At 37.8% G+C, this 26,188-nt stretch overlaps 1 protein-coding gene across 3 annotated transcripts in view; it reads right to left on the reverse strand.

Annotated features, from left to right (window-relative positions):
- Positions 1-6,495: 6,495 nt before the first annotated feature.
- The window catches only part of CUNH9orf135 (chromosome unknown C9orf135 homolog), a 77,101-nt gene continuing 57,408 nt past the window's right edge, over positions 6,496-26,188 (reverse strand). For 2 of the 3 annotated variants that reach the window (XM_008057458.2, XM_021712030.1), the window contains 2 exons: positions 23,484-23,541; positions 6,496-6,781 (listed from right to left, as the gene is read on the reverse strand). In XM_008057458.2, the coding sequence (XP_008055649.1) occupies positions 6,593-6,781; positions 23,484-23,541 (247 nt within the window). In that variant the 3' untranslated portion in view covers positions 6,496-6,592. The remainder of the gene's footprint in view (positions 6,782-23,483; positions 23,542-26,188) is intronic. The other variant, XM_008057459.2, reaches the window with a different exon arrangement.

The raw sequence follows: 26,188 nt of genomic DNA on the forward strand, positions 1-26,188 counted from the left end.
TCATACAAGAAACTCACTTCAAATATAATAATATAGGCAGACTGCAAGTAAAAGTGTAGAGAAAGAACTATTATGCCAACGTGAATCATAAAAAAAGCAAGATTGGTGATATTTATGTTAGATAAAATGACATCAGAACAAAGAAAATTACTAGAGACAGAGAAGCATATCATATAGACAGTCCACAAAAAATTTTTTTTTATTTCTTACAGGAAAAAGTATGCAAACTAATTCTCAGTTATAATAATGTAACTGTCATTAGCCTGCATTCTGAAAAGTTTTCCTAGGTGGGAGAGAAAGCAGCGCAGTTCAACCTAGACCAGCCTAAATATTTGACAATCTGGAAAAGCTGCAGACCCGTAATCTAATCTATTTTATGCATTTTCAAAACTTGTGACTGACTGTCACGTGTCAGTGTCCACCCTTACCCAACCCCAGCCACACCCAAAAGCCCAAAAGAGTTTTGTGCACTATTATGTCAGTGTTTTCCAGATAAACACATTAATAGGATACATGCATATAGATACAGATATAAATATAATGTAGAGTGTGTATATATATATATATGTATGTATATATAATGTACATATGTGTGTATATATACATATAGAGGGTGCCAAAAATTGTATATACATTTTGAGAAAGGAAAAATATATACCAATAACAAAAGATCAATACAAGTCACATTTGACTTCTTGCAGTTACAAGAGGTGCTCAAAGGGGTTACCATCAGCGTCCAGACACTTCTGAAAAGTACATTGAAAAATAATACTAGACAGCATCTCTTAAAACGTGTATACATTTTTTGGTACCCCCGTTATACATATATATATGAACAGAGAGAGACACACAGAAAGAGAAGGGAGGTAGAAGAGTAAGCTTTATTTTAAGAATTGACTCACTTGGTTATGTAAACTGGCCAATTCAAAATCTTCAGGGTGGGCTGTTGAGCTGGAAACCCCGGGAAGACCCAGAGTCAATGCTGCAGTTGGAGTCTGAAGGCAGTCTTCTGCAGAATGCCCTCTTGTTCAGGTGAGGTCAATCTTGTTTTATTCAGGCCTTCAACGGACTGGTTGAGTTCCACTCACATTATGGAGGGCAATTTGCTTCACTCAGAGTTCACCAATTGAAGTGTAAATCTCATCCAAAAGCACTCTCACAGAAACATCCAGCCAGTTGACATATGAAATTAACCATCACATCTCTTGTTTTATTTCCTAACCAGATGTTTGAAACTTTGTCACACTCTGGCACACTTAAGGCATTGAGTCATACACATGGATATTTTCTCTCATGGGTATCATGGTAAATAATTAAATCACAGTTCTTAGTAAAGGTGACTGCTGAATTCAAGACATCATATAGAAAGAGCAAGGAAAGGCTGACCCAGGAAAAAACCTTGATAATTAGAGGCAGGAGAAGAGAGGCCAATGATGGAGCAGCTGGACAAGAAAGACAGTATGTCGTGACTCACAAGGGAGTCTGAGACTCAACACTGCCAAAAGAAATCAAGGGTGCCCACAACCAAAGGACAACTTTGCGAGTAGATCTCTGAGAGGTCATCTGTTTAGGGGTCCAGGAAGGAAACAGCATACTCAATATGAGCTATTTGAGAAGCATTTAAGAAAGGCACTACTGCAAATTTGTACCCCTTTTTAAAACCAAAGTTTGTACTAATAAGGGTACAATCTGCACTTGAGTACAATGGATAAATTTAGAGATTTACTATCTAGTATGAGGGCAGTAGTTAATAATATTGTATTGTATACTGAAAATTTGTTGAGAATAAATTTTAGGTGTACTGACCGCAAATAAAAGTATAGCTATGGAAGGTGATGGATATGTCAATTAGTTTGACATGTAGTAATAATTGTACTGTGTAATAGATATCAAATCATGTGTGTATCTTAAATATAGTCTATAAAAATAAAATTTAAGAGGAGGAAAAAAAATAAAGGAACTACTAAAAAAGCACGGCAAATATAAAAAAGAAGGATATGACAAGGGTTAAGGCAGGACCTGCAGGCACAATTAAGGAGGAATTGAGAGTATGGATGTTGGAGAAATATTTACCTCCCCTGGGTCAGAGGGAACTTGGGAAGAAGAGGCTTACAGTACCCAAGGATGTAAAGGACTGACAGGAGCTTTGACCTTCAGGGGATGCAACCAGCCTGTGTCAACCAAGCCAAGAGGGAACATGGCAGGGAAGTACTCAGCCTGCACTCTCCCTCCTGTATCACCTGGTGGTGCTCCCTTTGGCTAATCCTAAGAAAAGCCAGAGTAGGATTGCCTGGTAAAATACAAGATACCCAGTGACATTAGAATTTCAATTTCAGAAAAGTACAAATATGCATATGGCAATGAGGGACCTCCCAACAATGGAGTCTACTGAACCACCTCTGAATTATTTTTTGGAGGACAGGCCCCTTGTAATACAGGCTTACCTCATTAGGGAAGTGTTTAGGAATCCATCAGCATCAGTGTGCCAGCCATTGTTGTGAGAGACTGCGTGCAGATTCAGTGAATTTTTTTCTTGGAGATTTTTTTCAACGTGTTTGCTCATTTCATGATGGGTGATTTATGGGCACGCCTGCCCACACCGTGCTGAGTCATCAGCAGTTTTTGACTGACAACAGCATGACCCCTGTGCCCCACCCTCCCTATTCACCCCATCTCGCCCCAAGGGTCTTTTTCGTTTGTTTGTTTCCCAGGATGAAAAAAGTCCTCAAAGGGAGGGGAATGTTTTGCCCATATGGAAGAGGTAAAACCAAAAAACAGCAGAGGTGCTAAAAGCCACCAAAATGTACAAGTTCAAAAGCCATTTTGAGCAGTGAAAAAGCATCTCGATAGGTGTATTGCATCAAACAGAATACTTTGAAGGTGACTGAAGTCTAAACATGCAGGAATAAATACACAATTTTGATAAACAAATTCCAGTTTTCTTTGGGTCCCTTCTCATACATATGGCATGGGACGTCTTACACCAAAAAAATTATCCATTTATCTGAAATTTCCGTTTAATCAGGTGTTCTGTATTTTGATTTGCTAAACCTGGCAACTCTTAAGTTGGGGGCAATGGAGTCTACTGAACCACCTCTAAAGCACGACCTGTTCAGGGCCCAGAAGAGGACAAGGACTGTGGCATGTGGACCATAAGGGCAACAGGGAAACAGTGAGCACAGAAGAACACAGAAACCAGAGGGAAAGGAGTAGGTGCAGATGAAAAAGTGCAGTCGCCTCCTTGAGAATGTGATAGGGAGACCTAGAGGAGGAGCAGCAGGACTGAGGGGCGGGAGTGGATGAGTGATGGGGCCTGGTCCAGAAGGAATCACTTAAGCCCACATGTGAAGCAGCCAGGGCCCATTCCTCTTATTTGTGAGACCATAATGAAGCTTCTCTTCCAATAGAAGTCATCTATTTTCCTCTGGCTGGTGCCCTGGATGCTCTCTAGAAAGTGTTCTAGAAGGATACAGATTTAGAAAATGAAATTCGTGGATAGACAATAATTTTAAGATTTCATATTTAACTTTGAACCAGAGTGCTCATTTGTATTACAAACTGAGAGGAATAGAAAAACCCACTTTTTCTCTAGAATCCTCAGAGCTGAATGATTATAACTGTTTTGCTAGAAATACATCTCTTCCTTGCACTGCCGTATACCAACACTGTAGATGACTTGCTTTCTCTTGTTACAAATTGCACTGGGTCAGCTTCTATATTTTCTAAGATCTAGGTATTGTTAATATAGATTAAGCTGTCATAAATAGAATATTAATTTTTAAAATTATAGTTTTGCTTGGAAGATAGGGATCGGTGCCCACAATTATTTTTCTTTAACTGCAGCTGTATAGAGTATTTCTGTAGTTAATTCTTGCTCATTCATGGGGCTGTAAATATATATATCATGGACATATTGAATTTGAATGTCATTCCCACCATTGTGATACATCCACTTAAGATCTGTCCAATACCCTCTCTCATTCTCCTAGCAGTCTACACTCTACCATGGTAGGCTCACACCAACAGTTCTGACACAACAATGCACAAGGGACAAAAGTACTGAGCAAATTTGAATGAGATATAGATACTGATATCACCAACTTTAAAAACACATAAGGGATAGGGTTATTTGGGGTCTCAAGTGGAGTTCTGTGAAGTATACATGGGGACCATGAGGAGACAGTGTGGTCACTTCCCATAGAAGATATTCTCTAATGATGAAATGTGAATTCTAATTTGTCTTGTTGAAATTGTCTTTGATACTGGTGAGATGAACCACTGAAGCAGTTACCTCCATACAAAATACTTTTTCCTAAAAGATCTAGTTTTCAGAGTTATCTTGTAGAGTTCACCGAGTCTGACACTCACACGTTCACTTACTGAGGGCAGCTGAATACTTGGCATGGAGCAAACCCCTGATGTAATCTTTATTTCAGCGCATTTTACTTAACTAGTTTAAATAGAATCTCTCTTATTTAATTCTTTTTCTAATCCAAACCAGCACTGATTTCTAAGGTGATCTCTTATGACAGACTCAGTCATTTACACAAAATGTGATATTAGTCACTGTGACAGCATAGAATTTCTGCTCAAGTAGGTACATTTTAGTTTATTTTCTAGGTATCAGGTAGTGTTCAAAGGTAATTATGTGGCCATTAAAAGTTGTTTCCCATGACAAGAAATGATCAAATTAGTAGCTTGACTTCCAAATTTGCATATTTCAAGTAGCTGTTCATCACAGATATACTAATGAATGTTAGGAATCATTAAACTTGAATCTGTAGTCTGTGGAAAGAAAAGTAATCCTAGGTAGGTATCCACTAGAATAGACAATATATAAATAATTGACCTCATATAGACTGTATATACTTGCATATGTACATTTCTGTTGTTAAAGCCACCCAATCTATAGTATTTTGTTATGGCAACCCCAGATTACTAATATAGCAACCTACTTAAAACATTTGCTTGCTCATCTGTAAAATGGGAAAGTGAATCAAAAAAATTGCTAAGAATTCTTCCAAATCTAGTACTGGGTAGCTGGATTTCCAATCAAACCCCTAAAATTTCATGAAGATTCTGTGTGCAACTCTGCTATCCCATATATGCAAGAGGTCTTTTCTTAAATAAGGAAAAAAGTCATGCTGAATACATAATCCACTGTGCAACCAGTTACCACAGATAAATCAGAATCTATAAGTAGACATACTTTCCAAAAAGAAAAAAAAAAACACACATACTCAACATTAATATAGAACCAGTGTTGTTCAAACTTTGGCCAATTAAGTTTTATGTCAAATCTGAGTACCCTTTATATTTTAATTCACTTAAAATTTGTCTTACTGGGAAAAAATATTTGCCAACTGTATGACTGACAAAGGCCTAACATCTAGGATCTACATGGGATTCAAACCTGCCAAAAGGGGAAAAAAACAGCCCCATTACAAAGTGGGCAAAAGATATGAATAGACACTTCTCAAAAGAATACATACAAGCAGCCAACAGATACATGAAAAAAATGCTCAGCTTCTCTAGTCATCAAAGAAATACAAATTAAAACTACACTGAGATACTACCTAACTCCACTCAGGATGGCCATTATTAATAACTCAAAAAGCAACAGAAGCTGGAGAGGATGCGGTGAAAAGGGAACACTTCTACACTGTTGGTGGGAGTGTAAACTAGTACAGCCTCTGTGGAAAACAGTGTGGTGACTCCCAAAAGATCTAAAAATTGACTTTCCATATGACCCTGCAATCCCACTACTGGGAATATATCCAGAAGAACTCAAATCACTCTATAAAAAAGGTACCTGCACATGCATGTTTATCACAGCATCGTTCACAGTAATAAGAACATGGAACCAACCATGTTGCCCGTCAAAAGAGGACTGGATAAAAAAATGCAGTACATATAAATGATGGAATATTACACAGTCATAAAGAAGGATAAAAATCATGAACTTCACAGCAACCTGGATGGACTTAGAGTCTATAATACTGAGTGATGTATCACAGAAACAAAGAACTGAGTATCACATGTTCTCATTCATAAGCAGACCTTAAACAATTATCATAGAACTATAAGAAAAGGATTGGCAGTAGTGAGAATCTGCCAGGGGAGGGGGGGCACATCTCATCAACAAGAGTACTGCATAGTGATCATTTGTATACCTAACCCTGAATTGTACCCCACATCTTTAAAATAAAAAAATTAAAAGAGAAAAAATTTGTCTTTAAAAGGGTTTTAAGTTGACTCATTTTTTAATAATCTGCCACACCCTAAGCTAGCATAAGCTTGATTGTGCTAGTTTTATGCATTTTAAAAACAATTCTTAAAAGAAATGCACAGAAATAAAATAAAATAAAGCTCTGCCAATCTAAAATTAACTGTGCAGTATACCTTAAGTGGTATACATACTAAACCAGAGCAGCTTATGAAAGTAAGGATATAAATATTTGTCTGAAAGATAAGCTTTTTGTATGTAAAGGAAACTACTCTAGTAACACTTCTATTGCATTTGTTAAGATAGAAAACCATCAACTGCTGCATCCATTACTCTTTCATTTGTCAGAGAATTTGATTCCATATATTATTTTAAAAAGGGGACAATAGGACCATACGTCAATGGGTAGAGTTTTTGTTTTACATCTGAATTAGCATAAATCCCACTCTCATCATGCCAAGTGTTGATGCCAAATCTTTTGGCTCCATTTAGATCTGTGAACTGTGAACGGCATTTCCTGTGGACTATGGAATAATCGTCTTGACAGGGATAACCCTATGGGGGAAAAAGAGAAATAACAATGAATGACTAAAATTTATAAAAAAGGGTGAGCTCTAAAAGTTGATCTTTATTATTTTATTCTCCTAACAAAAGATTGATCTTTAAAAATTGATTAATGTGGTCTCTCAAATTATAAATGCTTCAACGAAAAGAATGCTATTGCATTCATAAGTACTTCTAATTCTGAAAGAAGAATCTAGTTCATGGTCACTTCATTTATAAAACGAAAAAGTTATAATACATGTAAAATTTTTCTAACCCATAAATAAATAGCATAAAGAAAAATTTGAATTTTATTATCATCTAAATAAGACCAAAACAATTACAATTAAACTACAATTCAAAACCTTTTTAAAAAATGTTACAACCACTTCAAAGAATAACATATTGGATTATATCTTCAATAACTGCTACCAAGTCATATTTTCCTTGATAATGGTAAATGTCAAATCTAAGATTCAGTCCTATGAGAAATTTACCTTAACATAATCCAGTATAGTGTTTAAGATGTGTATCCTTAGGCCACTTCATAAAAGCTTTATTGTAATAAAACAAGATATTACCATTAATTATTTCCCAAAGGAAATATTGATCCTTTCAGATTATACCAGGGGTGATAGCAGACTGGAAACATAAAGACTTTTAGCTGATTATCTAATTTCTGCTTTAAATTGGTTCTAATTTTAAAGCACTAGGAAAATATTGAAATTAAGTCACTAAAGCTATAAAACAATGAATGAACACCAAAATAGTACTAATCTTAGATTGGTTTTGTTGAAAATAATTGAAATTTTTAACCATATGTTCATCCATAATGGTGTCCATTTATTTCTAGAGTGCCTATTGTGAATTGGGCATAGTATTTGGGTGTTTATATCTTTTAATCCACAGCTGGGCTCCTGAGGTATGGATTATTGCTCCCACTTTACATGTAAAAAAAGGGAAAAAAAATAACGATTTGCTTAAAATCTCAGAAGGAGAGAATTTAAAGAAAGTCAATAATAAGTGACTAAGCCAGGACTACAAACTAGGTCTGTCTGTCTACTGTTTCTCCAGGACCCTCACATAATTTTAATAATTAAGAAATGAAAAGAAGTATAAACTATAAAATCATAAAGCTACATAATAGCCATATCACTGTTCTATACGGTTTGGACTTTTCCTTTTGTCACTGAGGGCTGTTTACTTGGGCTTTAGGGTTGGTTGCTTGGTCAGTCAGTCAGATAGAGGTTCTTTAAGTGAGATTTGAGCATCATTGGCCCAAACTGTCCTCTCAGAAGGAGATAGGATCTTATTCCTACTCTCACTGCAGTCAAATTAAAGAGTTTTGAATGCTTAGTCAATGTGCCCCTTTAGCATTTCTTAGTCAGAGAGAAAGATTTATTTTTATGAACTGAGTGACAAGATGAAATGTGGCCTTCTAGGAAAATGATTCTGGCAGCAGAAGTACCAAAGATAAGAGGTAGAAAGGAATGGATTCTGGAATTGTAATTAGAATTGGATCTCAGTAACTCACATGCCATCTATTAAATGGATAAGACAATGTGTTCTATATGTACAATGAAATATTGTGTGGCAACAAAAGGAATAAAATACTGATACATGCCACAATATGAATAAGCCTAGAAAAATATTATTCTCAGTGAAAGAAGCTAAACCAAACTACCACATACTATATGACTTCTGGTTTAAAATGCCCAGAGCAAGCCACAGAGACAGAAAAGTAGATTGGTGATTGCCAAGGTATGGGGAGTGACTGTTAACAGGTTGGGGTTTAATTTGAGGTGATGAAAATGTTCTGAAATTGATTGTGGTGATGATTGTACAACCCTGTACCTATACTAAAAAAATCACGGAATTGTACACTTTAAAAGGGTAACTTTTATGGGATATGGTATTGTATCTCAATAAAGCTGTTATCTTAAAAAGAATGAATGTATTGAAAGGAGCAATTCTAAAATTAGAAAAACTAGCTAAGAGACCATTGCCTGTTAACATACATTACATTGGGTGCCTCCCATGATCAGTGCTGTACTGGTAAATCAGCTTAAAAATATTTCATAACATTTGCCAATTTCTATGGTGTAAATACTCCCACTATGGCTAACTTTAAGTTGCCAGAGTGACATCAGTGAATACTGAGGAAAACATAAACATAATCAGCTCACACAAGCTGGCTTCATCTCACCTCTGAACCCAATTCTCTCATTTCTCCAGTGTGTAGCAGGCATGCAGTGTGAGTAGGATTGAACCCAGTCCCAAGTCTAGGGGCAGTATCAAACTAACTTAAGACAATCAGGATAGTCTCACTTCACTCTCAGTGACAGGAATGGGTTCAGTGTTAGGCATGTTGATTTGAAGTAATCCAAACAGATTAAAGCCCAGAACTTCTGTTCAATGGTTTAAATTTTAAAAGAAGCTCTTTTCCACCATTGGGAATAAATGAAGAGGGATCTGTCTCATATTGCTGTTTGAAGTTCTCCTGCAAGTTGTCCAGCATGAAACCAACACCATCAAAGGCAGATTTGGGAGTCAGTAAGAAACATGATGGCACTGCCATATCAATCCTTTCCTGAAGCCTGATTTCTCAAAATATGTGAGCCAATAAACTTCTTTTATAGTTTGACCCAGTGTGAGTTGCATTTTGCGTGTTTTACTAAAAGCATCCTAACTAATGTATACCTGAATAATCTTCAATATTGGAACTGAGGTACTAGGAATCAGAGCAAGAAAATGGGTCAAAACCAATGGAGCAGGGCATATTTTTAGAAGAGTGAAGGCTAATAGTAAATTTGTGACTAAGCATACTACCAGGAATCAGAAAGATGCCAATATGAAAGAGATGAACAAAGCAGGTATCAAAAAATCAGAACAACTTATGAGAAACCTGGAGTATATAATTATTATAAGAGCAGAGCAAGTATGTTTTTCAAAGGCATGAAATGGAATAGCAAAAAGCAAGTACACCAAGAACAACCTTAAAGGACTTCAATAAAGACTGCAGCTAAGAAACAAGGCAAAATTGAGATGGTGGGAATCCTAGACAAGCAAGTAGTTTGGCACAAACCAACAAAGAAGAATAATTGAAAAATAATTAGTGCTTTCCCCTTTGTGTATGTAACTACCCATTTGTACTTTGTTTAGAAAAATGCCGGCCAAAGTAAGATCAGCTGCTAGCATACAAAGTAGGATTTTTCAGCAAAACAATCACCTTGTAATCCAACTCACAGTTTTGAGATCTTTAGAATATCAATGATCAAACTTGGAAGGCCCCCAGATTATAGAGTTCTCCAAGTGTATAGAGAAAATACCCTCTGCCATGAAGGTTTAGAGAAAAGTTGAAATGAAGAGAAAGAAGATAGGGAAGAATCTGTCTATTTGGAGGAGTTATGGGAAGGAAAAAATAAAGGGAATGGAAAGCAGAAAGAGCAATTGTGTCTCAGGATTTTCCCATCTCTGGGCTTTAATTAGGCAAACTCCCTTTGATCTGGACAGAGAGAAGTCTATTAGGTAAATGAGAATGATGGCAACAAGACATAGGTGCCTCCTGCTCCCCATTTCTGTTGCAACTCTTGAAAACAGATCAGCTCTCAGACTGCCTTTGGCTGGCATGGTCAGGCAGAAGGAGTTTCTAAGATTCATTCATCCTGAGCCATAGACAAGTATCCTGTGGCATAGACCAGATCCTGAAGTAGTTGCTAGTCTGTAGAGAAGGATACTAATAGAGGCTGCAAGCTGCACACTCAAGCTGGGACTGGATAAGGGTCACAGAAGGCATCTGTGGGGTCTACAGTATGTATAGGATTGGAAACGAGGTGGAGCCATCTCAGACATGCCTTCTGGGCTCCAACCAAGCCCAGAAATAAAGAGAAAAAGACTGCTAGTTATAGCATCCACATAGTTTAAACACTAAGGCCAGCAAGGAAAAGATCAACCAGGTAGACTAGGGATATATCGTCCCAGGGATTAGAAAAGGCAGGGAACACCACTTGTAAAACCCTACTCTCGAGCATCAGGATGCTAAGTCACATTCTTCTCTCCATATATCCGGATGCCATCTTAGGGAAAGCTGTCATTACTATTGCTGCATATCGAACCACCCTGCACACAGAAGAGTAAAACAATCGCCGTTTCATTATGCCTCTAGATTCTTTGGGTCAGGAGTTTGGAGAGGGTACAGCAAAGGCAGCATCTCTCTGCTCCAATGACCAGGGCCTCAGCTGGGAGAACTTGAAAGTTGGGAATGAGTTAAGAATTAGGGGCTGGAAACACCACTTGTTCCAACTGGTTGTTGATGCTGGCTGCCTGCTGGGATTGCAGCTGGGGTTGTTGGCTGGAACAATTGCACAAGTCCGATCCATGTGCTTGCTTGACTCCCTCACAGCATGGTAACTGGGTTCGGAGAATGAGCAACTCCCAAAATAAAACAAGAGGAAGGTGTATTGCTTGTTATCATCTAGCCTCAAAAGTGACACAGCATCAATTTCACCATAGTCACAGTTCACCCACATTCTAAAGGAGGTAACTTAGGCTCTGCCTCTCAATAGAAAGAATGTGAAAATCACATTGTGAATAGGAGCACAGGTTGCAGCCACTTGTGGAAAATGCAATTTTTTTTCTTCTCTTTTCAGAGAGAAAAGTAGCATGTACTGGGCTCCCCAAGAGCACCCCTAGGTTTGATAATTTTCTAGGAGGACTCAACATTGTATATGTGTATGTATAGATAGATAGATAGATAGATAGATAGATAGATAGATAGATAGATAGATGCTCCTTGACTTGTGATGCAGTTACATCCCAATAAACCCTTCTGAATAATTTTTAACTATCTTAGGTTGAAATGCATCCAGGATCTTGGTAGACCCATCATAAAGTCAAAACATTGTAAGTTAAACCACTGTAAGTCAGGGACAGTCTGTATAGTTCTACTCATGCCATGATTTATTATAGAAAAAGGATACAAAACAAAATCAACAAAGAGAAAGACATGTGACTGATGTCCAGAGGAAACCAGGTGCAAACTTTCAAGAGTCCTCTCCCAGTGAGATCATACAGGATGCGTGTAACCATGAGTTGTGAAATATTTTTCACTGAGAAGCTCATGTGGGACTAAGTGCCTAGGGTTTTTACTGGGGGCTAGTCATGTAGGCTTCCTCTGCTTAGCATGTACCAAAATTTCAGACTCTCAGAAGGAAAGCAGGTGATCAGCATAATACATATTGTTTGCACAAACATTTTAGGCACAGTGAGCCATCCTAATCAGGGAATTGCTACCCTGAAAGCCAAGTTTCTAGGTGCCAGGCAAGGGTCAACATTGTAAGCAAGCATTTTAAAGGACAGAAGTCTCACTTCTGCTATGTTAGCTCTTTTCTGCACACAGGGGATGGCAGAGGATTGAGAAAGTGAGAGCTTTCTTCAAGAAAGATTAGACACTTCCCACAGGAACTACTGAAATTATGGAATCAGAATAAACTTTAAATAGATGAAAGAGTTAGTGTTTTCCCACTGGTAGTGGGCTCAGGAAGGCCAGTTATCAGTCAATATATTTCCTCTGTATATGTGAGCTGCAAACAGTAATATATCCAACAACCTAACACTTTTGTTCAGCATTTATTTAGTGGGGATGGAAAGTGTTTAGAAATTGTATCTAGAAACAGATAAATGAATTACTACATGTTGCTGTTGGCTGGCCTATTATTTGGTCCTACAAAGACACAGCGTTGTGACGAAGCTTACTTAAGGTAGGACAAGCATTGCAGACTTTTTCTGAGCCCTTCAGTCAGATGAGGCAACTAGAAGAATTTGTCTGAGACATGGAATGGGTAGACATTAGTGCACAATGGCTTATGCAGAACCTGAGTAAAAAGAGAGTCATTTCAGAGGAAGAACCTTAAGGACTTACACAGCCATCTGGGGATAAAGATTCAAAGATGAGTTACAGCTTCTAACCTGGATGGTTGGGAGAGTTATAATAACACTAAGAAGAATAAGAAAGACATGGGGATAGGGAGGACTGGTTTTAGGGGGGAAATGATGAGTCACATTTTAGACATTTTAAATTTGAGATGACATAAGTAAAAAAAAAGTTTATTTGGAAGTGGTGCCGTGGGACAGATGGCCTGGAGAGAAGTCAGTGGCCTATTCACAGCAGTGGTCATTGGCAGGGAAAAAAATAGCTATAAAGAACATTATTGAGATCATGGATGATATATTACTATGGACTGGGGGTTACATAATGATACTGTATCAATTTTCCTGAGGTTGAAAACTACCTAGTGTCTTTGTTCTTAGGAAATACACTTTGAACTATTTAGGTGCAAAGGGCATGTCTTCAGGCCCACTTTCAAACGGTAAACAACTAGTGACTCTGTGGAAACATTATATGGGAGCTTCTTGTACAATTATTGCAACTTTCCTGTAAGTTTGAAATTATATCACAATAAAAAGTTAACCCCCCCCGAAAAAATGATGATTGGTGCAAGAACCATGGGAGTGGGTGAATTCTCTGGGACTGTGTAAAATGAGGGATGCAGGGATCTAGGGCCTAAATGTTGGGGATGCCCACGATTGGGTCCATAAAGAAGCCCTAAGGACAGCCTAGAGGTAAAGAGGGAGTATTGTAATATCATGGGTTCTGAAGAGGGAGGGAACTGAAGAATGCACTGGTAGCCAACAACTGCTAACTTCCAAAGATGCGTAACAGAGAGCAAGACTTGACAAAATGCAACCGCATGAACCAATCTCTAGCCATCTTTGAGTGTGCTGTTTCAGCAAAGGATTGAAGAAGCTCAATAAAACATGCTGGTAAAAGGTGGAAAAGAGTCAGAGCAAGGAATGCTGAAGGCAAAACAGGCCCTGCAGAAACAGGAAGCACTACAGTTGCAGCAAAGAATCATGGTGAAAATTGACCTTAAGAAAATTGTTTAAGACAGCTTTCTTCTTCCTTTTCTTCTCTTTCTTTTTCACAGATCATGGCAAGACAGGTTAGGATGTTAAAGAAGGGCCTCTTAATGAGTGGTTCACCCAATCAGCCTTCCCTCACCATGAAGGACAAGCAGAACATAGTTTTACCAGTTATATCAGTTCAATGTAACAATAATGGGCCTTTAGATGTCCACCCCACCTTCATCCCGATCGCCCCTTGTGTGCTATATCCTTATTCTAAGCACCACTATCTCCTACATCTTTTTTTCAGAACAAAATGACACTCCGTTTGTTAGTTAACTGTATAACCAGTTCTCATCCATTTTTTACAATCTTCTGGTATGTGTTCTTTGATTATCTTTATTCTTGTTTGATTTCATCTTTCTCCTTTAGGATATCTTATTTTTGATAGTTTAATTTTTCAAGGTCATTTTCCGTTTTAGGCATGCCTTCTGGAACATCAGTAACTCTGCTTAATTTAATACTGTAAGATAATTTGAAAGCATAGTCTCAATTCCTTCATCCAAATCATCCATAAAAATACATAATGGATTGTGTTTCCTGGCCAAATTAGTTATTGCAAACTCACCTTGTGTCCACCATTAAAGATAGCTATTAGCCACCTGGCATTCATACAGCAAAGACCATTATTGCCTAGTATGTCTATAAGTATGCTCGTTTTGGATATTCCATTTACTCCTTAAAAAGCTTTTTGAAGCAGCAAGCTTATTTATGTGAATGTCACATTGGACAGAATGAAAGTAGATATAAAAGTAAATTGCTGTGATATTTTGTTTCATTATTTCCAGTATACATCACGTATAAAAGTCTTTACCATTATAAACACTTGACTGAAGACCTGTCTTCCTCTAATAAGGTTATTTTCTAAGTACACATGCAAGCGGTGGGAGGAAAAAAACAATTGCCCTACAGCCAAACCTACCTTATTGACCCTGGAACCACTTGGGAGCTAGGCATCTCAGACAGATCCTCTCATTCATTTCCTTTGCTAAATTTCAAAGATTTTATTTCTATTGGATATTTTTCTCCCAATGATTACATCACAAACATAAGAGTAGTTGGCAAATGTGGCTGTAATAAAAATATGTGGGATATATTCTTGCTATAGTAAAAAATCTTTACTAACTCCTTTTTATTTGAAAAAATTTTAGGAGGGAAAAGCATTTGTAACAAATACAGATATTAATAGGGTGTCACACTCAGCTAAATGAAAATCGACATAGAAAGTACAAAGAAGCTTAGGCTGTGGGTAGAGATATAAATATCTATATAGTTAATGATTTCAGTCAACATAGTAAGGTTTCATTACAAAGAAAAATATGGAGAGGTATGTGAACAAATACTTTACAAAATAAATGAACTTTCGAAGACTAATACCACACAAATTTTAGCTGCAGTCAGCATCATAACTAAGCAATACACACCATTAATCATTAGCTAATGCTGCATTTTTTCTTACGCACAAATTTTGATTGGTCCTATCACTTCAATCATATAAAATACAAATATCATTCTTCTTATTCTTCGGTCTATATTATGTGAGGACATTTACCTCTGCCACATTTAAATGATGTGACAATGGATTATGTATAAATTTGAGTCCCAAGGCTCTCAATTTTTAAAACTTTGATTTTTCTTTACAGAAGCCAAATACGTTCTTTGTAGAAATTAAATATAATCAAAAAAGAAGAAAATGAAATATCTCATAATCTCAAGTTTTCTGAAACAGAACTGAGCTTTATGACCTAACTCAGAACAAAAGTTAGATTGTGGCTACTTCAAAAGGCAACATGAGGCAAAGGTAAAATTTCAGGAGAAACAGGTATCTTTCTAATTAAAAAAAAAAAACAACTAAAAAATACTTGAGAATCTGAGTTTCCTGGGAACTAAGACCCCACAATTTCGCTACTGCTGGTGAAATGCAGGATAAGCAGGGAATTAAAATATTTATTTCCTATTTTTCAAGCAAGCTTGAATTCAATATCTGCTAAGGTCTTTAATCCAAAAGACTACTTGATCATAAATAAATAATGATTTCAATAGAATGAGATTAATGAGACAGAATCAAATAAAATAGTAGAATTTGAAAGTCAGAGACCTTCTAAAGATCATCCTGTCAAGGTTCTCCAGAGAAACAGAAACAATATATATCCTATTTGGTATATATATGTATGGAAGGAAGGAAGGAAGGAAGAAAGGAGGTAGGTGGCGGGGGAGGGAGTGACTCTGTATACATGTATACATCCACAAACACACTATTGGGAGAGAGATTTTTAAGGAATTGGCCCATGTGATTGCGGAGGTTAGAAAATAATCTAGGCAGGATTCCTATGTTACATTTTGTAGCAAAATTCCTTCTTCTCCGGGAAGCCTCAGTTTTTTGTTCTTAAGGCGATCAACTGATTGAATGAGGCTTACCCACATTATTGAGGATCACCTTTTTTACTTAAAGCCAACTGATTGCAAATTCTAATCACATTTTAAAAATCAAAAAATCATCCGGGCATGGTAGCACTCCTGTAATTCCGGCTACTTGGAAGGCTGAGGCAGAAGGATTGCCGGAGCCCAGCAGGTGGAGGCTGCGGTGGCCAGGAGCGGCCACTGCACTCCAGTCTGGGTGACAGAGTGAGACTCCAACTCAAAAAAAAAAAAAAAATTCCTTCACGTCAACATCTAGACTAGTATTTGACTAAATAAGAGGGCATTACAGCCTAGCTGTGTAGCTATGTTAACACATAAAATTAACAATCATACCATCCAACCCACTAGTCTTCAGGTGAGGGCACCAAGGTTTACAAAGTTTGAGTATTTAATTGTTGAGTCATGTTTATACAAAATGACTGAAGACACAGCATTTGGGGTCAGACCTGGTCCACTTGGACACTTATCTGTAGTGTTATTAGTAATACTTAACCTCTCAGGGACAGAGGATCTCAACATGTGATCCTAGTAGGTTGGTTTTCCAGGGTAATTGTGAGGATTAAGTGAGCTAATATGCGTAAGGTAATTAAGCCAATGGCTGGAACATGGTAGACTGTCAACAAGTGTTACTTCATTCCTGTCTCTCTCTCTCCCCCTTTATTTCTTTCATCCTCCCTCCCTTCCTTTCTTCTTTTCTTCTTTCTAACTTTCCTTCCTTCATTCCTTCTTCCTCCCTCCCTCCCTCTTTCCTTCCTTCTTTCCTTCTACTATCTTCCAACAATAGTACATTTCACCCAATAAAGCAAATCCTATTGTATCCCAACCAGCTAGGGAAGCTATGGAAGCTCTATGGAGCTCTATAGGCAACCACTGGCAGATACTAAAGTTGCAACTGGGCCTTGGAAATGTGATTCTTAGGGCTGGCAGAATATCATGAGGCACGGAACCAGAATTGTTTGCCTATTTGCTATATAAAACCATGCTTTCATGTACACATACAAGGTCGGCCCACATAAGTGCAACACACATTAGTGTCTTTCAGGCAAGGTATTTAAGTTAGGAAGGCCACTATCTCCTTCTGAACCATAAAGTCATAAAGGGCTGGTTTCACGGTTAACTAGCAGCAGCATTATGGAACACTCTGGTATGGATTACAAGATACTAGGTACAAGATACAACCACATGGCCCCTTTCTTCTTCTCCAATTCTACCCTCTACCCCTGCCTCATTTGCAGAAGTTTCTAAAATTCTCACTTATTTTATTTCAGTCAATAGTATGTGATAAGATACATAAGTACAATCAGCAAATAGCAACTATTTTTGTTAGTAAATATTGAGTAAAAACATTAATAGGACAAAAAAACTGAATAGTGAATATATTTAGATGCAGTACAAATAACAGTAGCACTAAAATAGAAGTAATCAAGACTCATTACAAAGTTTGAAATGTTACTTAGTTAAATTTCAGCCTTAACTTTCTGGGTATGAGTTGGCAAAACCATACTTTATTCTAGACTACAAAGCTTTTATAACTGATTATTCTATGTGGCCAGATTTATTTACACAGCTTTTTATGCTGTTTTTTTTTTTTTTAAACTGACAAAGAAAAGAGGAGGAAGAGAAGGAAGAATAGGAAGACTGCCTATACTAAAATGAAAATGGGAAAGACAACAGGGAAACCAAATGGAGCTGAGCTACCAAGAGAGGGCCTGAAAAAAAAAACCAGGGATGAATGCTGATTTAATTCACACAAGTGAGCCTTCCAATAAAACACCCCACTCTGTTCTGAATTCACTTTTTGTCCCAGCTCTTTCTGTTTTCCAGAAAGCCATTCTTTGGCCTTTCTTGTTTTTAAGGCCCCAGGTAGGCGTGCCTTTTTATGCAGCAGAAAACAAGGCAATTCTAGTCTTCGGAAGTTTCTTTTATGTGAAAGAGCCTAATTAAACAATAAAAGGCTCCTAATGATACTACCCTCATGCCCAACTCTGATTTCTAGCCAAGATGTATTTTTATCTGGGATGATAAATATTTATCAGCAAGTGCTAGAGGTCCCTAGTCAGCCGGGTACTGGTCTGGTTTTTGGAGGTCCAGGCTGAACACAGGAAGCATAGTGCCTAGGGCCTATGATACTTCTAGGGGGCCATGAACATGTTTTTTTTTTTAAATTAGAATTTTACAAAATGAATATAACAACAGTATGAATGTACCAGATGCAATTGAATTATACACTAAAAAAGGATTTAAATAGCAAATTTTGTCAAATACATATGTGTATTTTACCACAATAAAAATGTAGCTGCTATTTTGAAAAACAAACCCTATTAAATGATAGAGACTTATAGTTAAGCCGAAATGATGCCAGTATTATAATATATATAAACATCTCAGGGCAGAAGCTGATGGCAGCTGTTACACAGAAAATTTCCTTTAAAATAGAGCACAGAAGTCCAAGAGTACTTCTCAGGGGAAAAAAACGAGTATTGTATGATTTAGCTTTGTGTAATAACACTCATTGGTATATATATAATTTCAGGAGAGCTAAAAATAACATGATCACATCACATGGCCATAAAATACAATAACACAGTCAGAAATAGCAAAGATTCAAACAGTGTGAGAGAAGGGAGAAAAGACGGGTATTCTTTACAAAATGCAAATAAGAGATACAGCCTAAAAAGATATTTAATAAGCTTTAAATCTAGAAAAATTAAAGAATATAATTCAACTTGGATTATATTTGTCTTTATACCAACTCAGTTGTAGAATACTGCATGTGTGCGTGCATGCGCATGTGTGTGTGTCTGTGTGTGTGTCTGTGTGTGGGTATGCATTTAAGGGAGAAAGAAGCCCAGGAAGGCAAAAGTACTTAGGGCCCAGGAAAGTTATAATGCAACACTGAGTCCAGGAAGTCCAGAGGAGGAGCCAGCAGGGTCCCAGGGACCTTGAGCCCACAGTTAATTTCCAACCAGCACAGAAATATCAATATTTTAACAATGCTATATCCAAACCAGTGCACAGGATCCTAATGGTAAGATACACAGATCCTGCCATTATTGGGAATAACTGTTAAAAAGATACAGTTTATTTTTTTTTTTTTACTATGAAATAACACATGTATCCCTTGCAGTCAATTTGCAATGCCTGCCAACTTTAAAACATAATTCTCTATTAAAAATGTCTTCAGCTTTCTACCGCTGAATGAACTGAACTATACAACAATTTTTGGCTTAAAAATACTCATGTATCTGGAAAGATAACTCAAAAGGCTGCCCCGTTTAGAAAAACAAAATGGCACGTCACACTTGATACTGACAACCAGGTATACCCAGCAAGTAGCTGCACAGCTAGGAAGAGTCATTAACCTCCAAGATGCTCCCTGAAGTCCACTGAGGGCTTGGTCACCTGACTCACAATCTTTGGTCCCACCCTTCCATCCTGCCCTCTTAAAGGCCGATTTCAACACCCATCTTTAGGATCTAGCCAACATTCTGACTTACCATTCCTTCACTTTCTCAAATCAATGAATTCGATTCTCTCTCTCTAGAAACTGACTTCCATGGCCACACACCAGACTCTGTCATTCCCAAGAACTGCCTTACTCTGAAATAATAAATTCCAATATATCCCTTTTGATTATTGCCTATTATTCTTCAACTCTCTCTCTCCTTTACTGCTCTCATATCTGTTCTTTTTTTTTTTTTTTAATCGACTGTTTCATCCCTTTGACCCTTCAACTTCCTGAGTTTGCCGGTTCCTGACTGAACTAATTCTTTTCCTTTCTCATTCTGAACATGTTAAGTCAACCTCCGTCGCTGTCCTCAGCCCACTTCTCCTTTGTCATGAATGCTCACATACCAAAGAGCCAGTCATGGACCCATCCCCTGATGTATATTTTTTGCCACTTTTCCTCTGTTCTGATTCTTGGGGAGAAGGTGGAAAAGCTTTAGAGAGAAGATGTCTTTCATTGAACTTGAGATGAGCTGTAGTAAGCATTCAGTGTAAGAAAGAGGCAGAGTTCAGAAGAAATAGCTTGCAATTCTCTTCCATTTCTCTTCTTGGAAATAACTTCATAGCGTCCTAATCCTCTCTTTCTCCTTACATATGTTTAGAGCTATGGCGTGATAACATGCATTCCCTTTACTTCCTATAATGCTATCCTTCTTTACACAAATATAAATTAAGATGTGGCACAATAACAAAAATTAATAAAGCCTCAATTCATAGACAATATTTGAAATAATATGAATCCAAATATTTTCAGATTTCTTTAAAAATTGAAAAACTGTAGTGGTAATAGGCTGAATGAATGCTGAACTGTGCTTATGCTGAGGCCAAATGGTGACGTCTCTAGCAAGTAAACAAATATCCTCCCTCCTTTGTTGGTATTTTGTGAATCATGTATTTGTTTATGTGCATGGTAACTTCTATATTAGTGTTCAATCACTATTCTTCTGCTATTTAACTGTCCACTGTTATTAAAATTTAAAATAGTTTTGTATCCAATAACAACCGAATACAAGCATTCATTAAATGTGGGTGTTAGAAGCAGTGCTAAAAACATGCCTCAAAATCAATTACTTTGGCATAGAAGTTAGAAGTGAACGAACAATGCTGCAAATTAAGGCAAATAACTTCCATGGTATGCAGTGCTGTTAATGTGGAAACAAGCAACATGGGAAATACTAGAAATAATGCTGAAAAAATAAAAAATGCAGATATATAACATAATGGTTAATGACTTATGTGCCCTGAGAATACAACCCACATTCTTTATATTTATAATATTTAGTCCCTTGAATTTTGTGAGTTTTTAATTAGGTGCCCTGCAACTGCCTTTTACTTAAACATAGAGCCAGATCCCATATAAATAAGAAAATAGACCTGAAATACACTTTTAAATAATATGTTTTTTCCTTGTGGTTTTTCTGATTATAAATGATCATGTTTGTTGCACAGGAAAATGTAAAAAAGTGTAAAGAAGAAAAAAATCACCTAGAATTTCAACACTTAATGGTCAACTTTACTAGCATTTTGTAGTTTCTCCAGTTTTTAAAAAATGTTCTCTATATTTTTATATAGTTTAGATAAAATATATATGCAATTTTGTATCTTAATTTTTTTTTTTTTTTTTTGAGTTGGAGTCTCACTCTGTCGCCCAGACTGGTGTGCAGTGGCATGCTCACGGCCACCCCTGTGTCAACCTGCTGGGCTCTGGCAATCCTTCTGCCTCAGCCTTCCAAGTAGCCGGAACTACAGGCGTGAGCTACCACACCTGGCTAATTTTTTATTTATCGTAGAGATGAGGTTTTGCCAAGTTCCCTAGGCTGGTCTTGAATCCGCGGGCTCAGGCAATTCACTTGCCTTGGCCTCCCAAAGTGCTGGGATTACATGCTGAGCCACCGAGCCAGTCAAAATGTTTTTCTTAACTTTAAATTAAGACTTATTAAGAAAATCTATGATAGTATAAAGGCTGTACAATATCTCATCATATTATGATATAACATATTTGATTAAAAGTACTAAACATTTAGGTACTTTCCAAGTTTTGCTATTATAAATAATTCAGTGATGAGTATATTTTATCCCTGGTTTGAATTGTTTTTCTTTGGTGGACACTTCCTAGAAGAAGAATTATTAGGTCAAATAGTATTTTTTAATGTTGCCAGTTTTATTCACAGGATAAAAATCTTATTGCTTTAATTAACATCTTTTATTATTTGTAAATTGGGTATTTTCCCTATATTTACCAGTTAGTTAATTATATTTCCTACTTTGTAAATTGTCCTTTGCTCATTTCTCTAAGGTCCTTAACATTTTTCCTGCCAATATGTATGAGTTTTGTATATATTAAGCATATTTATCCATCAGCTACCATTATTTTCTGTTTTGTGGCTTAAATGCTATTTTTTAAAGAAGAAAAAATAAATCAGAAAATAACGCTTAATAAAGGTGATGTCCTACATCCTTTACTTCTCTATATTGCCTATGCTACTTTTCAAAAAAATGTCTGATTTTTCTTGTCTCTTCTTTCAAATCAGTCTTGGTATTTTAGAATTCTGATAGAAAATAAAATCCATTGGGGTTTTAATTGTGATTATACTAAATTTATAAATTCGATTACAATGAGTTTAGTTTTCCATTGGTAGCGATTCCCTGTTCTTGAGATTTCTGCCTCCGTTATGTTTTGCCTCCTATTTTGAAACAAATAAACAAACGTGATAGCTACCATTTCTTCTTGTGGTCTCTCATGGGATGTCGTCAGGTGGCAGCCAGAGCTGGAAACCAGGCCCAGTTAAGCTAATGTCCATGACAGCTTTCTCACTCACAAGTCAGAATCTTTTGTGTTCTTCCCCACATCCTCTCCCTTCAGCAGAGTGGCCTGGAATTTTTACCTGGGGGCTCAGTGCTGCCAGAGGTGGAAGCAGTCTTCTTAAAGCTAGGCTTGGAACTGCCACACAGTCACTGTTGCCAGGTTCTACTGAGCAAATCAGCCACATGCTCACCTCTTGATGGGAAAGCGGCCTGGCCTGTGCCAAGAGGAAGGTCTGCCATCTTTGAAGATAAACCGCCACATCCTCTTTTATTTATCTTGGATACATTTTCCTTATAAAGTATTCTGAATTTGTGTTGCTATAATCATTTGTACTTTTTAATTTTATAATTTATTAACTGATTGATTAGTGCTGAGATGAAGAAAAGTTATTGTCTTATCCATTCTAATTTCTTCTAGGTTCTAATTTCTTCTAGGTTCCGCTAAAGTAGATAATTACACTATTTGAAAACCAAGACTTTTTTCTTTTATCAATAGTTAAGTCTCTTATTTCTATCTCATGTCTACTGTACTGGTTAAGACTTTCAAAACAAAGTTAATAGGAAGCAGTCTTGTTTTGCTTCCGTTGCATAATTTTTAAAGTACAAATATATTCAAGTTATAAAGTGAACATTTTTTATTAGCATTCACATCTCCCTGAGCTAAATTAAGCCACTTACTTTTATGTGTTGATGCAATAAAAATGAATAGAAAAGTAGATTACTATCTCAGATAAATTGAATCCAGGGATAGAAACAAGAAAACAGGATGGGAAAGAAGGTGACATATATTTTGGATACTGTAATATTTTCTTCCTGAAATCTATAAACTTCCAAAATAAATCATAACCATAAAAGAGTCTATTGATTCCCATAGACGGCTAATTTATCTCTAAATAAATATAAAATGTTATAAATCTCAGCAATTTCTCCTGTCTTCCCAAGTTCGACTATTTATACTAGATGTAAAGAATCACTTTAAGTACGTAAATAAAGATTAGAATGTGGCTCTTGTACTCACACGTGGTTGATAATCATGTGGTGGAGCAAATTCTTCAGAGTAAGTGGTCAATGCACACCTAAGAGGGATTTGAGAAAAAAATGACTTCAAAAAGAAAAATACTTTAAATTTTTAGTGGTGTGTACTTCACATGAAATAAAAGCATCTCAGGAAGGACTGGTCCTAATTAAAATTTTAAACCCCTCAACTGTTCCAGGCTCTCTATATAGTATTACCCACCACAGGGTACTCCCTCCTTCAATTACAGCAGTCTTCCTTATCCTTGGAAAATACATTCTAAGACCCCCAGTGGATGCTTGAAATTTAAACCATTCCTCACAGTGTTATATGGATGGAAGGACTGGGCTAAAGGGGACTGGTGACTAACATGACTAACATTTAGGAGCTTGCTTTACAAGATGTCCACTTATAGGACTATAGCGCTGGCTGAAACCAGACAAAACCAATATGACTGACTGACTGGAGCTTGTGCAGAGAGCTGCTTGCCCGCTGGTGACCTTTCCACATCACAGCTCAAATTTCCACCATGTGTTTCATGCTAACTCTGTGAATTTGCACATGCAATCCATGAAAAGGCATGCCCCTAAAACTTTCCATCCTGTTCCCTTGTTTCTGCCAATCACTAATGGATAGGAAACACTTTCCCGAAAATCCCTTCCTTAAATAAAGGACTTTGAGGCCGGTAGAGGGAGACATATTTGAGTCCAACCTCCGTCTCTTTGCTTGACCGCCTTGCAATCAACCTCTTTCTCTACAAGCATCCAGGGCTTCAGTGTTTGACTTTCTGTTGCACCTGGGCAAATGGATCCAGATTGGTTCCGGTACAAAACCTTGGACGGAGACCGATTGCCGTCAGTTGGAACACATGTCTGTTCACGTCTTCTACCTACACATTTAATGGCTTTTCCATCTTAGCAAAGCACTTATGCACTGTGGCTATCAGTCGTATAGTGTGAGGTGTGGCAACAAAACTAGCATGAACTGTTCCTTCTTTACAACTGCATGGATAGAAGATTCGTTCATACTGTAGATCTTAGCAACCTCAGCATATTTTTTTTTCATTCCTTAAGAACTTTCACCTTTTCACGTAAAAGAAGCACTTTGCAACTTCTCTTTGGCATATATGAACTACCAGTAGCACTACTCTTTCACTTTGGGGCCATATTAAGTAAAATAAGGATTACTTGCACACTAGCACTGCTATATCCAGACAGTCAATCTGATAACCAAGATGGCTAAGTGAATAAAGGCTGAAGAGGGAGAGTAACAGCATGGAGATGCTGGACAAATGAAGAATTCACATCCTGGGCTGGACAGGGCCAGAGGCACAAGAGTTCATCATGCTACGTGCAATTTAAACCTTACAAATTGCCCATTTCTGAAAATTCCTATTTAATATTTTTGGACTGTGGCTGACCCTGGATAGCTAAAACAAAACAGAGATAAAGAGGAACTACTGCACTCCCAATTTCGCCTACACTCTCCTGCACTAATGATATTTGTGACTACCCTGTCCCAAGTCCCTGAGCTCAGGCGTTCTGCATTTCAGGGATTCTCTTTACTACTCATTTCCTGCCCCCGAAAACCTTTAGATCCCGGGTCCCCAACCCCCGGGCTGTGGACTGGTACTGACCATTACCTGTTAGGAACCAGCAGCACAGCAGGAGGTGATTGGCTGACAAGAGGAGCTCTGTCTTCTGTCAGATCTGCCAAGGCATTAGATTCTCATAGCATCACAGATCTCACTGTGAACTAGCACAGGAGGGATCTAGGTTGCTGCACTCCTTATGAGAAACTAATGCCTGATGATCTGAGGTGGAATTTCCCCCCTCCCACCCCCATTCGTGGAAAAATTGTCTTCCACGAAACCGGTCCCTGGTGCCAAGAAGGTTGGGGACCACTTCCATTCTTGGTAACATTGTGGGGCTAGGTGGACAAAGAAAACTATTGAGTATAGGGGTAAAAGGATTTTTTTTTTTTTTTTGAGTTGGAGTCTCCCTCTGTCGCCCAGACTGGAGTGCAGTGGCCACTCCCGGCCACCGCAGCCTCGACCTGCTGGGCTCCGGCGATCCTTCCGCCTCAGCCTTCCGAGTAGCTGGAATTACAGGCGCTCGCTACCACGCCCAGCTAATTTTTTGATTTTATTGTAGAGATGAGGTCTCGCCTGCCCAGGCGGGTCTCGAACCCGCGGCCTCAGGCAATCCACTCACTTCAGCCTCCCAAAGGCGCGGGATTACAGGCTGAGCCACCGAGACCGGTTTGGTAAAAGGATTTTTAAGAGTTTTACTACATGACTGAGCTGGTGTGAAGGAGGCTACAACAAAAATTCCAAAATAACAAGTTCAATTTAGACAGGTTATTAGATACAGGTGCTAGTATTGACCCTGGTGGTAACTACCAATTCTTGCTAGGCTCTCAAGGTGTCGTTTCCAGAACAGTAGCAGCAGCAACACCTGGGGATTTGATTGAAATGCAAACACTTGGGACTTGCCCCAAGCCAACGAAATCTGAAACTCCAGAGTTGGGGACCAGCAAATTGTAGCCTAAGCCCTCCAGGTGATTCTGATGTACACTAGAATTTGAGTGTTGATTATTAAAAGAACAAAAACTGGAAGTGTAACTTTTTTTTTTTGAGTTGGAGTCTCACTCCATCGCTGAGGCTGGAGTGCCATGGCACACTCACGGCCACTCCAGCGTCGACCTGC

Source organism: Carlito syrichta, unplaced genomic scaffold (genome assembly GCF_000164805.1).
Source record: "Carlito syrichta isolate Samal-C Ts95f unplaced genomic scaffold, Tarsius_syrichta-2.0.1 Scaffold303019, whole genome shotgun sequence".
NCBI lineage: Eukaryota > Metazoa > Chordata > Mammalia > Primates > Tarsiidae > Carlito > Carlito syrichta.